The sequence below is a fragment of the Dromiciops gliroides genome, chromosome 5, assembly GCF_019393635.1.
Source record: "Dromiciops gliroides isolate mDroGli1 chromosome 5, mDroGli1.pri, whole genome shotgun sequence".
Classification (NCBI taxonomy): Eukaryota; Metazoa; Chordata; class Mammalia; order Microbiotheria; family Microbiotheriidae; genus Dromiciops; species Dromiciops gliroides.
The window spans coordinates 233,179,798-233,194,791 of record NC_057865.1 but is presented as its reverse complement, the minus strand read 5'-3'; the positions used below and the strand labels follow the sequence as shown (position 1 = coordinate 233,194,791).

Sequence of the window (14,994 nt, the reverse complement as noted above, 5' to 3'; positions counted from 1 at the left end):
TTATGTTTGGGGTGATGGCTCAAAGCCATGAAGGTTTCCCCATTATGTGATTTTTTTTTTCTATAAGGAGTGTAAGCCCAAATTTAGACATGATTGACTTGTCTTTCTAGCTAAAGAAGGAGGCTTGACCCTAAATTACTTAATCACTCCACCTTCTAATTGGGAGGGTACATTCAGGGCAGGGATTCTTAACCTGGAGTCCAGCATTTTTTGTTGCTATTTTTTAATTAGGGCAATAGCCTTTAGCATAGTGATTGGCTTAAAAAAGGATATGTCTCACTTGGGAAATTTACAACTGATCTCCAAATATATGTTAATTCGATAATTTGTGTTGTACTAAAGAGGAATAGCCCATTGACTTTTTGAGGACACTTGCGGCCCTTTAAGAATATAACAATCCAAAATGTATTTAAAGAGTGGGAAGTAAGGAGAAAACAAATGTGCTGTTTTGACTTTTAGAGAGAATAGGCCAAAAGAAAAGTAATTATTTTTAGAATATACTCTGCTTGGGTCCAATTTTAGATTCTGTGGAACAGTATATGTTAATGTCAGTAAGTCCTTTATCCGGTTCCTCTTCTCCCTTAAGGGAGGCTGGTGTGGGATACAGCTTGTAAAAATAAATATCCTTCAGTGCCTACTCAATATAATCTCTAGGAGCTTATTTGCAATTAAAATGTGTGTGGAGTGTGTGTGTGTGTGTGTGTGTGTGTGTGTGTGTGTGTGTGTGTGTGTGTATAAGGGTGGCAGTAATGAGTGCAGGTACACATTAGAAAAGTTATTTGAACAAAAATACAGAAAAGTGCCAGTTATCATGTGAAGTTGGTATTTCTGAAAAGCCATTGCAAAAACCGGGTGTCCTAAAAACAAAGGACGAAGGGATAAGGAAAAGTTTTTTGAGGACTTTCTATCCTACCCCATACATAACAGCACATTGTCAACTGACAAAGCTAATAAATGGTAAATTTCCAACCAATTAAAAGTGAGAACTGCTATTCCCCAGTTAAATCTGGAGGTTGTAGAGTTGAGCATTGTGACTAGATTTCTAAAACGACTGAATAATAATATGACCAAGAATTTTTGTTATACATAGGTGAATAAGACCTCCTTGCCATAAAGTCTACATTCGATTGTCTGGAAGGTTTCCAGAGAGATTTGGGTTTTTTAATGGAAGGCAATGCTTTGTAATTGACCTTGTGGGTTTGGAGGGGGTGGGGAAGTTTGGGGGAAAGAGGGGGGGAGGCAGAGAATATTGTTTCTTAAACTCTCTGCATTCGGATTCAAATCCTCAAATTGTATGCAAAGGCATGAGTATTCAAAACATCTAATGAATGCTATCATTCATTCATGCTTTTAAGTATTTAATAAATATTGATCCTATTGGTGAAAAGAGAGGGTCTATACCTCAGCCAATATCAGTTATTATAAAGCAAGATTACATTTACTAATAGTTACCATAGGTACTATTTGTGAAATTTATATACTATTTTAATGAAATACACTTATTTCAAGTGGTATGGTTTTGACTTTGAATTGGGTCATTTCAGTAAAGTGATATATTGATTGTTGTTTATCCTTCCTTCTTGAAAATGACCATGACTTTGGAGTGATGTCATGACTTACACTGAATTTCTGTGCAAGGTCAACAGCCTCACTCTCTCATCCAGAGCCATCTGGGTCCAGTGACAAGATATAGATCAGGATGACTGAAGATGGCCCCAGATGTTTAAGGCAGTTGGGGTTAAGTGACATGCCCAGGGTCACATAGCTAGTAAGTGTCTGAGGTGAGATTTGAACTCAGTTACTCCTGACTCCAGGGCCAGTATTCTATTTACTGCACCACCTAGCTGTCCCCAATGTATCGATTAATCTCTTGTGAAAGAAACTCCCCTGAGGCAATATTTTGCATGTTTTCATTATTTTGTTTTAAAATAATAACATGTTAGAAGAAGGTGGTATGTTATAGACCATTTGTTAAGTTGTATAGATAATGTTTGCATAGCGTTTCCAAGTTTATACAAAGTTTCCTTCAGTCACCTACAATTACATCACCTAGTTCAAGCTCCTTATTTTACAAGGACCCATCATATAGGTTGTGAATAATCTAAATTCTTCAATGGGGGGGGGGGGGAGGGAATGGGGCAATGAAGGTTAAGTGACTTGCCCAGGGTCACACAGCTAGTAAGTGTTAAGTGTCTGAGACCGGATTTGAACTTAGGTACTCCTGAATCCAGGGCCCGTGCTTTATCCACTGCACCACCTAGCCGTCCCAAATAATCTAAATTCTTAATGGCTAGTTTTAGTAGAACCCAGTATTGTTTCTTCTGTCTTTTCTTATATCTATATTCTATTATATCCCTCTTTGTATCTGGCTTTTCTGTTTATATAGTAAGCACTTAATAAATGCTGTGTCATCCATTACTTTCCTTGCTTTCACTTAATCCTATGAAGCTGAGTTTCCTGGTTTGTAGTTGCTTGACAGAAATGACCTACACCAGCTTTAAGCCCCTCCCGCATCCAGCGGAAGATAAACTGGAATGACCCTTGGGAAATGGTGGTTTGCCTTGTCCCCATCCTCTTTCTTTGTGCTGTAGCTTCCCTTTCCCTCCCCTTCTCCTTTCCCATTCTCCTCCCTCTATGTCAAGTACTTCTCGTATTCCTGTAGCTGGGCAGCCTTGTATAATGGGAGGTTACTGGTCCAAGAGTCCTGGCCAGGCCTATGAAATAGCTGCGTGACTTCGGGCGGGTCAGGTCAGCCAACCTCTGTGGACCTTGTTGAAGTGGGTAATCCTTCCAAAGGTAATAATAGTCAGCATCCTGCTTACACCCCTTAGGTATCTTCCCAATGGCCTTTGGGTCACTTGTGGTTTTGATTTTTCAGAGATTGTGATGCTTTGCATAGATTATCTCGTTTGACCCTCACTATATCCCTGTGAGGTAGGTACTATTAATATCCTATTTTACAGTTGAGGAAACAAGCTCAGGGAGATTGTGATTTGTTCCTACCTGAAGCAATGAACCAGGGGGCAGCTAGGTGGCTCAGTGGATAAAGCACCGGCCCTGGATACAGGAGGACCTGAATTCAAATTTGGCCTCAGACACTTGAGACTAGCTGTGTGACTCTGGGCAAGTCACTTAACGCTCATTGTCCCGCCAAAAAAAAAAAAAAGTAATGAACCATAACGTCTTCCCCTAACTATGGCCCCTAGTTCCTCGGAGAAATCCAGTCAATGGGCAGGAGATTTAGTCCTAGGTGCTAAGAGTGGTAGAACCTGCATCTTTATAGTCTGTTTAGAGGAGCTGAGTCAGAGATTGCTATCTCCCCCCCCCCACACACACACACACACACCTCCTTCCTCTCTCCTGTCTCCCCTTTGACCTCCTATTATGAGTCCTGTCTCTCTCTTCCCAAATCATATTGAGTGTCCCAAAAGACTTAATACAGTTTTAAGCTATTAAATCTCTTTAAGCTATTTCGCTATTAATGCTTAACACTGCCATGAGACTTTGGGGACACCTTGTATCCTGAGTTTGGTATTTTAGGTAATTCTCAGTGAAATTTTTGCTGTTGCTGTATTTTCCCAAACCCTTCCTTTATTATGTAGCATCATGGAATATAACCCTCTCCTTTTATCTCTGCCTTTGATGATGAAGTTTCTGGTGGTAAATTATCAATAGAACTCACCTCCTTTCATTAATAGAGATAATATTGGGGCAGCTAGGTGGCGCAGTGGATAGAGCACCGGCCCTGGAATCAGGAGTACCTGAGTTCAAATCCGGCCTCAGACACTCGACACTTACTAGCTGTGTGACCTTGGGCAAGTCACTTATCCCCAATTGCCTCACTAAAAAAATTTTTTTTAAATAAAAAAAAATAGAGATAATATTGAATTCAGTTGTGATTTCTCCTGGGGATTTGTCACTTTCTCACCATTTGCTTTGGCAGTAGTGGGAGAAAAACAAGTAATACATCAATTCAAGAGATTGTCTAGCCCTTAGAATGACTGACCTGTTGGTGATGAACCACAGGCCCATTACTGTTGGCCCATTCCCTTCTAGTTGTGTGCATCCATACTTTTCCCCCTTCTTTCCTTTGTCTTCCACTTTGTCATTTGATTTAGGTTTCCCAGCTTTGTGCCACAACCATGTAAAGCGTAAGCAAATGTAACATTTTTTTTTCCAGATTAGTTTTATCTATCACATTTTTGACATCACACTCATTTCTAGATATGACCCTCCCATTCCCGTGTAAACATAAGTCCTTGTTTGTAAAAAATAAAGTTAAGCAAAACTAAGTAATAACTCAGTGACTGTGCCTAAGAACATATACAACATTTTGTAACCATGATAATAACTAACCTTTATATAAGCACTCACTTTGTGCCAAGCACTGTGCTAACTGCTATATGATTATCATCTTATTTGATACCCCTAACAACTGGGGGGGGGGAGTTCTATTACTGCCTAATACAGATGATAAAATGGGGCGGGGGGTGCCTGAGATAGCAGCCTGGGCCTGGTGTCTGGAAGACCTGAATTCAAATAGGACTCAGATGCTTAATAGCTTGTGATCCTGGCCAAGTCACTTAACTAACTCTGCCTGCCTCAGTTTCCCCCTCTGTAAAATGGGGCTAATAATAGCATCTACTTCCCAGAGTTGTTGTGAGGATCAAATAAGATATTTGTAAAGTGCTTTGAATGCCTCAAAGCTCTCTATACATTTTAATTATAGTTGTTGTTGTTACCTTTAATAATCCCTATTTCTCTACTTACTGGCTGAAGGTAAATTTTCTTATCTCTCACCTGGGACCCTTACACTTAACATTCCTTTTTTTGTTAGAACAGCACTAAAAAAGAGTTTTCTTTTATTTCTTTGAAAGGCATTCAGATAGACAACACTCTTGTTCTTTTCTTCACATATTGTGATGTCCCTCATTGTTAAACTTTGCAACCTGTACACCACTCTATGAATATTAGAGATTATTATTATTATTATTAGTCAGGTTTAGTATAATTTTTTAAAGACATTCAGTGAACTCACATATGAGCTAAATACAAGGAGATCCCAGAACAGTGATGGTGTGTCTTGGCTAGTGGAGCGATTCGACAGGATGAACTAACATGATGCTTTTCTTTTTCAGGACCTGCAGATAGAACGAGAGAGGAGTACGTATAATATATCTGGAGGCTGCACAGCCCTTGTCGTTGTCTGCCTGTTGGGAAAGCTGTATGTGGCCAATGCTGGTGATAGCAGGTAAGCCTGTTGTCAGTTTCGTTCTTACCTAATCCTAGTAACTATTCATAGTTTTAATTTAATTCATACCCGTAATGATAACTTTAAAAATCACTTTTTAAAACCCTCACTGCCTAGTCATTTTTTTTCTCTAAAATGAGGATATTGGATTAAATGACCCTTAAGGTCTCTTCTGGGTCTATCAACCTATGGATAAATCCCCTCAAGGGCAGAGGTTATCTTTTTGCCTTTCTTTGTATCCCTAGCACTTAGCACAGGGCTGGCACATAGTAGGGACTTACTAAATATTAATTGATTATGTTGATTTTATTCTGGTTCTTCATATACTTGTGTGTGTGTTCATACACACACACGTGTTCTCTCTTCTGATGCTAGGACGGAAGCTCCGTGAGGGCAGGGACTTTTCCATGTTTATGCATCCCCAGGGCCATAAAAGGTGTTGATTAAATGCTTATTGATTGTTGATTGATTAGCACAAGCTCTGCAGACGGCTTTTCCTCTCATCCACACTCTCATTTTAAGTTATACCTGAGATATGACTAAAACAACAATCTTCACATGTGCCGGACTATTGGTCACAGCAGAAGCTTCTCTAGATGATTTCTTCGATGCTTTATGTGGGGAAATCTTGCTGTCCTTATTGAGGACAAAAGACCATATCCTTGAGCTCCCCAGACCATCCCCCCCACTTTTCCTTCTATGTCCCTGCCTAGTTTTTCTCACCCCATACTCTGCTGCTGGGGCAGCTGGGTTGTACAGGGGCTAGAGCTCAGGGCCTGGCTAGAGTCAGGAAGATCTGTGTTTAAATCTGGCTTTCTCACAAAAAAAAAAAATGAATGAATGAATGAATGAATCTGGCTTTAGCTGTTTGACCCTGGGCAAGTCACTTAACCCCTGGTTGCTTTCTCTCATCTGTAAAGTTAGGATAATAATAGTACCTACCTCCCAGGGTTATTGTGAGGATCAAATGAGATAACAATTATAAAGTGCCTAGCATGGTGTCTGTCATGTAATTATCACTATAGAAATATTAGCAATTATTAACTATTATTATTACTTACAAAACCCTTTGGAGAGTGTGAATCATGTATTCTACAAAGCAAACAGATCTTGGAACACAAATGAGAGTAAAACTTCATTTATTAAATGAAATATTTGTAAAGCACTCAGCCCAGGGCCTATCCCATGACAGACACTTAATAAATGCTCATTTTCTCTGTTTCTTCCCTTTAAGTGTCACAAGGAAATGGGCATTCTGTGTGACATGTGAATTTTATAGGTGAATAATGCTTCCCGCTTTAAGTGATGAAACTTGTTCATTTTAGCCACTTTGGATTTACATTCTTCTAAAATGTATTATATGTTCACGAGCCTCTTTCATAAACATATAAAATATAATTCCTTGGGGCAGCTAGGTGGCGCAGTGGATAGAGCACCGGCCCTGGAGTCAGGAGGACCTGAGTTCAAATCCGGCCTCAGACACTTAACACTTACTAGCTGTGTGACCCTGGGCAAGTCACTTCACCCCAATTGCCTCACTAAAATAAATAAATAAATGAATGAAATATAATTCCAAACTTTTGTTGGTGACAGGTACATCCTTATGATCAGGGGCTATTAAGTTTGGTGAGGCTTTTTGACATTGTGGATTTTCTTGGAAGTGATTAGTTGGTCGTATTCTTCATTTTCACATTACCAGGTTTATTTGGGTGCTGCATCCCTTAAGTCCCTATCTACCTGGCATTGTTTCTGCTGCTGCCATACCCTATGTTGGTAGGCTTGGTCCTGAAAACTTTATTCTTCATTACATCCTACTTGCATTTTCTTTTAAGCATGCAATTTATATAATAGTCAATGCTATCATGTTTGTGTTTCTTTCTGGGATTTTATTTTATTCTATGCATCTTTTTTTTTGGTGAGGCAATTGGGCTTAAGTGACTTGCCCAGGGTCACACAGCTAGTAAGTGTTAGGCTGGATTTGAATTCAGGTCCTCCTGAATCCAGGGCCAGTATTCTATCAACTCGCCACCTAGCTGTCCCTATTCTATGCATTTTAAAAAATGTTTCAAGTACTCTTCCTTCCTTCCTCTCTCCCATTCTTTCTTTTTCTTCCTTTCCCCTCCCTCCTTCCTTCCTTCTTATGACCCACTAGCCTTCTCTCCTATGTCTTTCCCTTAAAAAATAAAGAAAGAAAAATAAAACCCTTATAACAAATATGCATAATCAAGCAAAATGAATCCTCATATTGGGTATGTTGGAAAATGTATGTCTCGTTTACTATGCTGTTGGAAGTTGAGTAGCTTGTTTCATCATTGCTTCTCTGGTATAGCGCTTGGTTATTGCACTGATTGATGTTCATAAGTCTTTCAAAATTGTCTTTCTTTAAAATGTTGCTGTTGTATAAATTGTTCTTCTGATTCTGTTCTTTTCATTCTGTATCAGTTCATTTAAGTCTTCCAGGGTTTCTCTGAATCCAACATTTCCTGCTGCATACTATTCCACTGCATTCATATAACACAGTTTGTTCAGCTGTTTCTCATGTGATGGGCGCCACTTAATCCATATATAGTTAGTGAGAAGCAGCACAGATGGTGAGCTTGGCCTCAGAGCCAGTAAGAACCAGGTTCAAATTCTGCCTCTGACCACATACTGGCTATGTGACGTATCATGTAAAAATATTTCCGTTATGGCATTTCAGTATAATTTATTTCCTTTGTAATCTCATATATTTTATGTATTTAAAATCATTAAACTGAGAAAAGACCCAGTCTGGCTTTAGCAGACTGCCCAAGGAGTCTATAACATACGAAAAGGGTAAGAACCCTGATTTAGAATTTAAATTCATCCTTATTTTGTTGTCAGACAAGGATCCTGTAAGGTAGGTAGGATTTTTCCCTATTTTGCTAATGAGGGAACCACAGCTCAAACAGATTTAAGTGATTCACCTATGATCATACAACTAGTAAGGGTCATTAGTGGGATTCCACCTTGAGCCTCCCAAGTTGATATCATTCTTCATACATTGCATGAGTGTACACTTTCTATACTTCTCACCTTCTTATCAATAGAGACTTAACTTACCTGTGCTTAGCCCAATCCTTGGTACATAATAATAAATAAATAAATTCATTTACTCATTCGTTCATTCACCACCATACCTGTTGAGGGCTACTCTTAGTCCATTTATGATTTTGGGGCGGGGATTCTGAGATTAAGATTGATCCTGTATTATTTTCTTATTCTACTTATAAATAATTAATTTTGCCCTGTAACTGCTTAAGTCATGGTTCTTTGTCTCTGAACATAGTTCATAGTTCAGCTGACCTGTAATGGGTTAAGTTTAAAAATCCAGCTCTCCTGATAAAGGAATTGAACTGAATGTGTGTGGACAGAAGGGGAGTTTAGTACTGATGTCTCTACTCCAACAAGGATTTCTGGTTTGCTATCCAGAAGTCTGGGCTGCTGTGTTGCACCTAGATTTAGACAATGAGCACTTCTTAGTCTGGGTGGGAGAGGGGCACAGGGAGTTCATTGCTAGTCCCTATTACCTTTTGTTCCCTGTATCCCAGCTCTGTCATCTGCCCTGCTGTTCTTTGTTCTGCACTGCCCAAAACCTACAAAAGAGGAACTGTCCCATTGCTCAGCATCTTTGACATTCATGGAGCCAAGCTCTTATTGACCCATTTATTGACAGGTAGCATGCACATTGCTTGGAGATCTGCCTCAGTTTACCTTTTGGTTAAAATCCCAAATGCAACAATGCCTAGTGCCACGCACGTATAGATTAGAATCACTATCGATATTATTGTCAAAACTCGAACCTCAGATCATAGTGTTTCTCTAGGTCCTGGGGGAGGTGGGCTCATCCAGGAAATATGAAGAATTTTCTTAAATGTTCACGAGCTCAGGTACAAGTTCTTTGTGGTTTTGGGTCAGATTAAAAAGCAGCCAGAGCCATCGTCTAGGCATATCATCTATGCTTGGATCCCAAGGAAAATGCAATTAACTTAGCTATTAACTCTGTTGTTAATGGCAGTTGATGGCTTAAAGTTGGAAGAACTTTTGCTGAAATTAGAGGTGTTGGAATACAAAAATACCCAGGAAAGGTAAGTGCACTGATTTAATCTTACTTATAGACATTCATACACATTATCACTTACTGACAGGCACTAATGAAGGCAAGAGTTTAATTCAAACAAATGATTTGAGTTGGCAGTAGATGTGTGAACAGAGCCCTAATTAAATTAATGTACCATTTGTCCTTCTCTGTTGCCAGATAACTAGCTGCTCTGTGTTACATGTTGGCAGTTTTACCAAATCAGAGAAGTTGTTATTGTAGACTTGGAGTCAGTATGATTACTCCAATCACATGTGCTTAGATTGTAAGCTGTTGGTGGGCAGGTACCCTTTTTTTTTTTTCTTATATGATTTGTTACATTGTCAAACCACTGACCTATTGCTGTAAAGTTGAATACTTTGGAGGTTTTCTCCAGGAGTGGAATGGATGTGTACTGATCTTTTATTGCTACTCCGGTCCTCCTTGCAGTCAATGACAGGTATTTATAAGATTCTTATGGAGGGGCCAGGGGCAGAATGGCACATGACTGACTAAGCCCACTGTCCCATGTGGCATTCTAGCCTCTAAACTTGGCACCTTGTTTAACTGACTAAACCAGCCATTTAAAGACAGTTTCCTAATTTTGGACCTTCCAGAGACTGTCTCTTCACTTACAAGAAATTGTCCAACTATCAGACCTTCCACAGTGACCCAGCAGGAAAAACCCAGCCTTGCCATTAACGGCTTAAAACATAACCAGTCCCTTCTTAATCTCTAGACTAGTTTATCTTAACCACCCTCTAGAACAAGAGTTCTTAACCTGGGGTGGAGACCTCTTCGATGTTGTTGTTTCCATAACTATTTCGATATATGTGGTAATTAACTGGAATTTTGTAATGCTATGTATTTTATTTTATGCATTTAGAAATATTATTTTGAGAATGGGTCCATAGGCTTCCTCAGATTGCCAGAAGACACAAAAAAAGATTATGAACCCCCATGCTAGAGGGTTCCTAAGGAGTCAGGAGTAAAAAAAAAAAAAAGCAAGCAGTAGGAGGAAAATAACATGTAGGTAACATCTCTAGTACTTTAGGAGTGGCAGGATAATTTCTGTGTTCTGGATGACATCACTTTTAATTTGTTTAATTTTTTTCAGAAAAATTTGGTGCAGTACCATCTTTACTTTACTCTACCAAAAACTATAAAGATACAAAGGACTGACAAGGGCCCATAAACAGATAGAAAGAATGTAGAAATTACTCCGAGCAAGCCCTCTTGGGAGAAACGGAATTTGGGGTTGCCAATAGGGCAAAAGTCCAGTGACTTTCTTGCTGTCTTGTGTGATCCATCCAGTCTCTCCCAGACTCTTAGTGACCCCCATGGTTGGGACTTCCATCTTGCCTGCAATGACTGAATAACTCATTGCAACAATGGTGAGGGGATAGGTGGGTGGTAAGGTTTAATCTCTTGCACCCCTCTGTCTTGAGATGCATAGGCCTCACAGGCAATCTTCAACTTTCTCCAAGAGGCATATTGCTCAGGAAATCTGCTTTCTTTAGAATGGGGGGGTGGGGCTTCTAAAGGCCAGATTCTCAAACTCTAAAACAGGAGAATTCCTCTCTTTTTCTTTAGTCTTTGTATCCAACCCAACTCTTGTGATTTTCTTTCTCCATATCAGTGAGTGTGTTATTGATCCCTTGCCCTCCCCTAGTGGCCTTTCCACCTACTTTTACTCCCTCTTCCCTGTCACTAATCTAAACACAAATTCCTAGCACTTGGAGGTCTTCTCAGATAATAGAAAAAGAAGAGAGTATTGATCCCCAGGGAGAGAGGCAATAATAGTAATATAATGGTGTTATCCTCAAAAGAGAGGGGGGGGATCATTTTGGCATGGCACCTGGCTATCTGTCCCATAGCCTGGAATTCCTTCCCTCCTATCTGCCTGCTGAGATCTTATGCATAAAACAGGAGAATGCAAATAAACATGGAAGGAAAGCAATTCAAAGAAAGTAGATTCAAAAGAACAATAAACACATTGACAGTAGTGAAGGAAGATAACATTGATTGGAAACAATACTCAGGGTAAATAAGGCCCAATTCAAATAGCTCTTCCTTCATCCCTTTCATTCACTCTCTAGTTCGACCTTACTGGCTTTTTTGTTCTTCCACACCCAAGATAGTCCATCTCTGGGCCTTTGCATTGGCTGTCTCCTGGGCTTGAGATGCCCTCCCTCCTCACTTTCACCTCTAAGAATCCTTGGATTCCAGCGAAACTGTTCAAATACCACTTTATATATAGGAGGCCTCTCCTAGTCTTTCCCCCCCTAACCACTCCTACCCCTTCCTGATCTATTCCCCAGATGCTGGTGTCTTCTCCTTTAAGGTTACCTTATATCTGTATTGTATGCACATTGTAGATAGGTAGAAAGACAGATGTATAGATATCTTCCTCCCCTGTTAGAGTATACATTCTATAGTTCCTACAATAGAATATGACCTCCTTGAGTTCAGAAGCTGTTTCCGCTGTGTGTGTGCTCATCCAGCATTTATCACAGTGCCTGGCATATAGTAAGCACTTGATAAACGCTCAGATTGATTTATTGCTTTCCTTTAACTCAAAATCAAGGATGAATTATACCTCTTTGAGGATATTTCCATTTTCTGACCCAGTAAAAAACTGAGGCATTCTGTAAAAAAAATTTCCAACCCAAGAAATTGTTTGTGATGGATTTTGGATTTCCCTGTACAATCTCCTAATGTTAGATCTTCCAGAGACTGTTAGCTTATAGGAAATTGTTCATCTATCAAACCCTTCACCGAATGACCCAGCAGGAAAAGACCAACCTTTCCAATGATCTTATAATTTGACAGTGGCCTTCCTCTGAGTTCAAAATGCTTGATGTGCTTTCACTGACCAAATTAAATTTAAGGTTAACACACACTCTCTTTGTGAGATGGATATAAATTGTGGAATAGGGAGGGGGCTGAAATAAAATACCATTCTAAAAAGCTTGGGGCTCCAAACTCTTTTCTCTGTGTGTGTCTTCTCCCCATCCCTTTTCTTTATATTTTGGATCCCATACTTTTTACCCATCTCCAGTGGCTCATAGGGGAGGTAGGTAGGTGCTCTTAGCACTTTTTTTTTTTTTTTTGCGGGGCAATTGGGGTTAAGTGACTTGCCCAGGGTCACACAGCTAGTAAGTGTCTGAGGCTGGATTTGAACTCAGGTACTCCTGAATTCAGGGCCGGTGCTCTATCCACCACGCCACCTAGCTGCCCCCACATATTTTTTGAATGTCTACTAAGTGGTGTATGATGTACAACAGAGATAGTGTGGGAGGGACAAAGACATAGTTCTTGATCCCAACAAAGTAGGAAATTGGTATAATGTGAGGTGGCAAGACAAACCAAGTCCATGAGAAGGTGGGGACAGTAACATCATAACAAATGTCATCTGTGGCTATCTGGTGATGGATGGAAGGATGTAAATGCCAAATAGGTGAGAATATAATAGCTAAAGGATTTTTCTAGTGTTCTTTGATTCTAATCTAGCTCTTTAAAAAGTTCTTCCTAAAAGGGGTGAGACTTGTGCTTGATTAAATTGAAAGGGAATAATAATATGCTTTAAGATAGCACCTGGCCCAAACCTATGTCATTGGCTCACATCTTTTGGGCCATGAAGCTGTTCTTACAGGGGGTCTTCAAATCCATATGCGTACCAGAAATCATTTTGATCTTTATTTAGCACCAATCTAACATGTAGCATGACTCAGTATAATAAATAGGCAAATATGTCTGCATACTCCACAGTGTCTCACACATCCCATAGTTAGAATCAACATGTTGGAGTAGATAAGAGAGCCAGCCTAGAATCAGGAAAACCTCAGTTCAAATCCTCCCTCAGACACATATTGTCTGTTTAACCTGGGGTGAGCCCATGTTCAGTGCCCCCAGGTAAGGAGTAGCTAGACAGCGCAGTGGATAGGGATCCAAGCCTGAAGTCAGGAAAACCTGAGTTCAAATTCAGCCTGAGATACTTACAAGCTGAGTGACCCTGGACAGATCATTTCACCTTGTTTACCTCAGTTTCTTCATCTGTAAAATGAGCTAGAAAAGGGAATGGCAAACCACTCCAGTATCTTTGCCTAGAAAACCCCAAATGGGGTCACAACGATTTGGAAACTGAACAACAGCTACAAAAACATCCCCAGGTAACTCTCTTAAGACTGTGCATTAAGGAGCAGCTAGGTGACACAGTGGATAAAGCACCGGCCCTAGATTCAGGAGGACCTGCGTTCAAATCTAGCCTCAGACACGACACTCGCTGTGTGACTCTGGGCAAGTCACTTAACCCTTATTGCCCTGCCACCCCCCCAAAAAAAAGATCACGCATTGTAGAGTAGGTGTGCCAATCTGCTTTGATAAAAGGAGTTTGCACACAGGGAGTTTCCACGTACTAATGAAATTACAGGCCAGGTTAAAAAAAAAAGATGCTGTTATAATTAATAAAATAAAAATTGAATTAAAATATCACTGAATTCATAGTAGCATTTTGTAATCATGTATTTCCTCAACTCACAAATGCATACTTTTAAGTAATAAGTAATTTAATCTTTTATCAACAACAAAAAAAGATTCATCCCTGTAAGCATTTATTAAACACCTACTATGTGCAAATCTAAGCTATGAAGGGAACTGCTATTCCGGACCACTTTCTAACCAAAAAGAATTTGTTATTCAAGTGGCAATAACAACAACAATTGCTAGCATTTATACAGTACATTAAGGTTTTGTAAAGGCTTTTACAAATATCTCAGGGGGCAGCTAGATGGCGCAGTGGTTAAAGCGCTGGCCCTGGATTCAGGAGTACCTGAGTTTAAAATCCAGCCTCAGACACTTGACACTTACTAGCTGTGTGACCCTGGGCAAGTCACTTAACCCCCATTGCCCCACAAAAAAAAATTATTATCTCACAATTATTATTGTGAGATACAGTTGTTCTTATCCCCATTTCACAGATGAAGAAACTGGTAGAGATTGTCTTGCCCAGCAACTGAAGCCCAGTTTGAACTCATTCTTCCTGATTCCAGTTTCAGTGCTCTATCCAATGCTTCACTTTTTAGTAGAAATTAGAGAAATTTGGGGAAGAAGTAATTACTGTAACATCTTAAGAATAAATGAGGAGGAGGAGAGCTTGAGTCAGTAGATCAGCTTAGATTTCAAGGTCTTGGGAGAACAGATTTCAAAAGATTTAGAGAAAGAATGGGTAGGATCCTACAGCTCAAGATTCTATCAGGGAAATCAGCCCAAGAGAGGTGAGAACAATATCCTGATCATACAAACCTAAATGCTCTTAATTTGGAAGTAAAGGCAGGGGAGGGGCTTGCAACTGATACAGCTTTATAGGGAACTCATTGGCCACATCAGATTTTTTAAAGGCAAGTAGAAAAGATAGAAGCAAGAGGTTATAATTTCATGACCACAAAAGCTTGGCATAATCTTGTAAGAAGAATGTCAAGCAAAAAAAATGTCACCAAAAAAAATTTTTTTTTAATTAAAAAAAAAAGAAGACGAATGTCAGGCAGGCTAAAGAGCCAGACAAACTTATTGCTTGTATTGAATGCTAAAGATGACAAAAGTGAGTTTTGTGGATTTTTAAAGTTATATTGTAGGCAAGAGAAATATC

At 39.6% G+C, this 14,994-nt stretch overlaps 1 protein-coding gene across 1 annotated transcript in view; it reads left to right on the top strand.

Moving 5' to 3' along the window:
* Positions 1–14,994, top strand: part of PPM1H (protein phosphatase, Mg2+/Mn2+ dependent 1H) — a 326,647-nt gene that overhangs the window by 162,512 nt on the left and 149,141 nt on the right. The window contains 1 exon segment of the mRNA XM_043966035.1: positions 5,139–5,251. Within this exon segment, the coding sequence (XP_043821970.1) occupies positions 5,139–5,251 (113 nt within the window).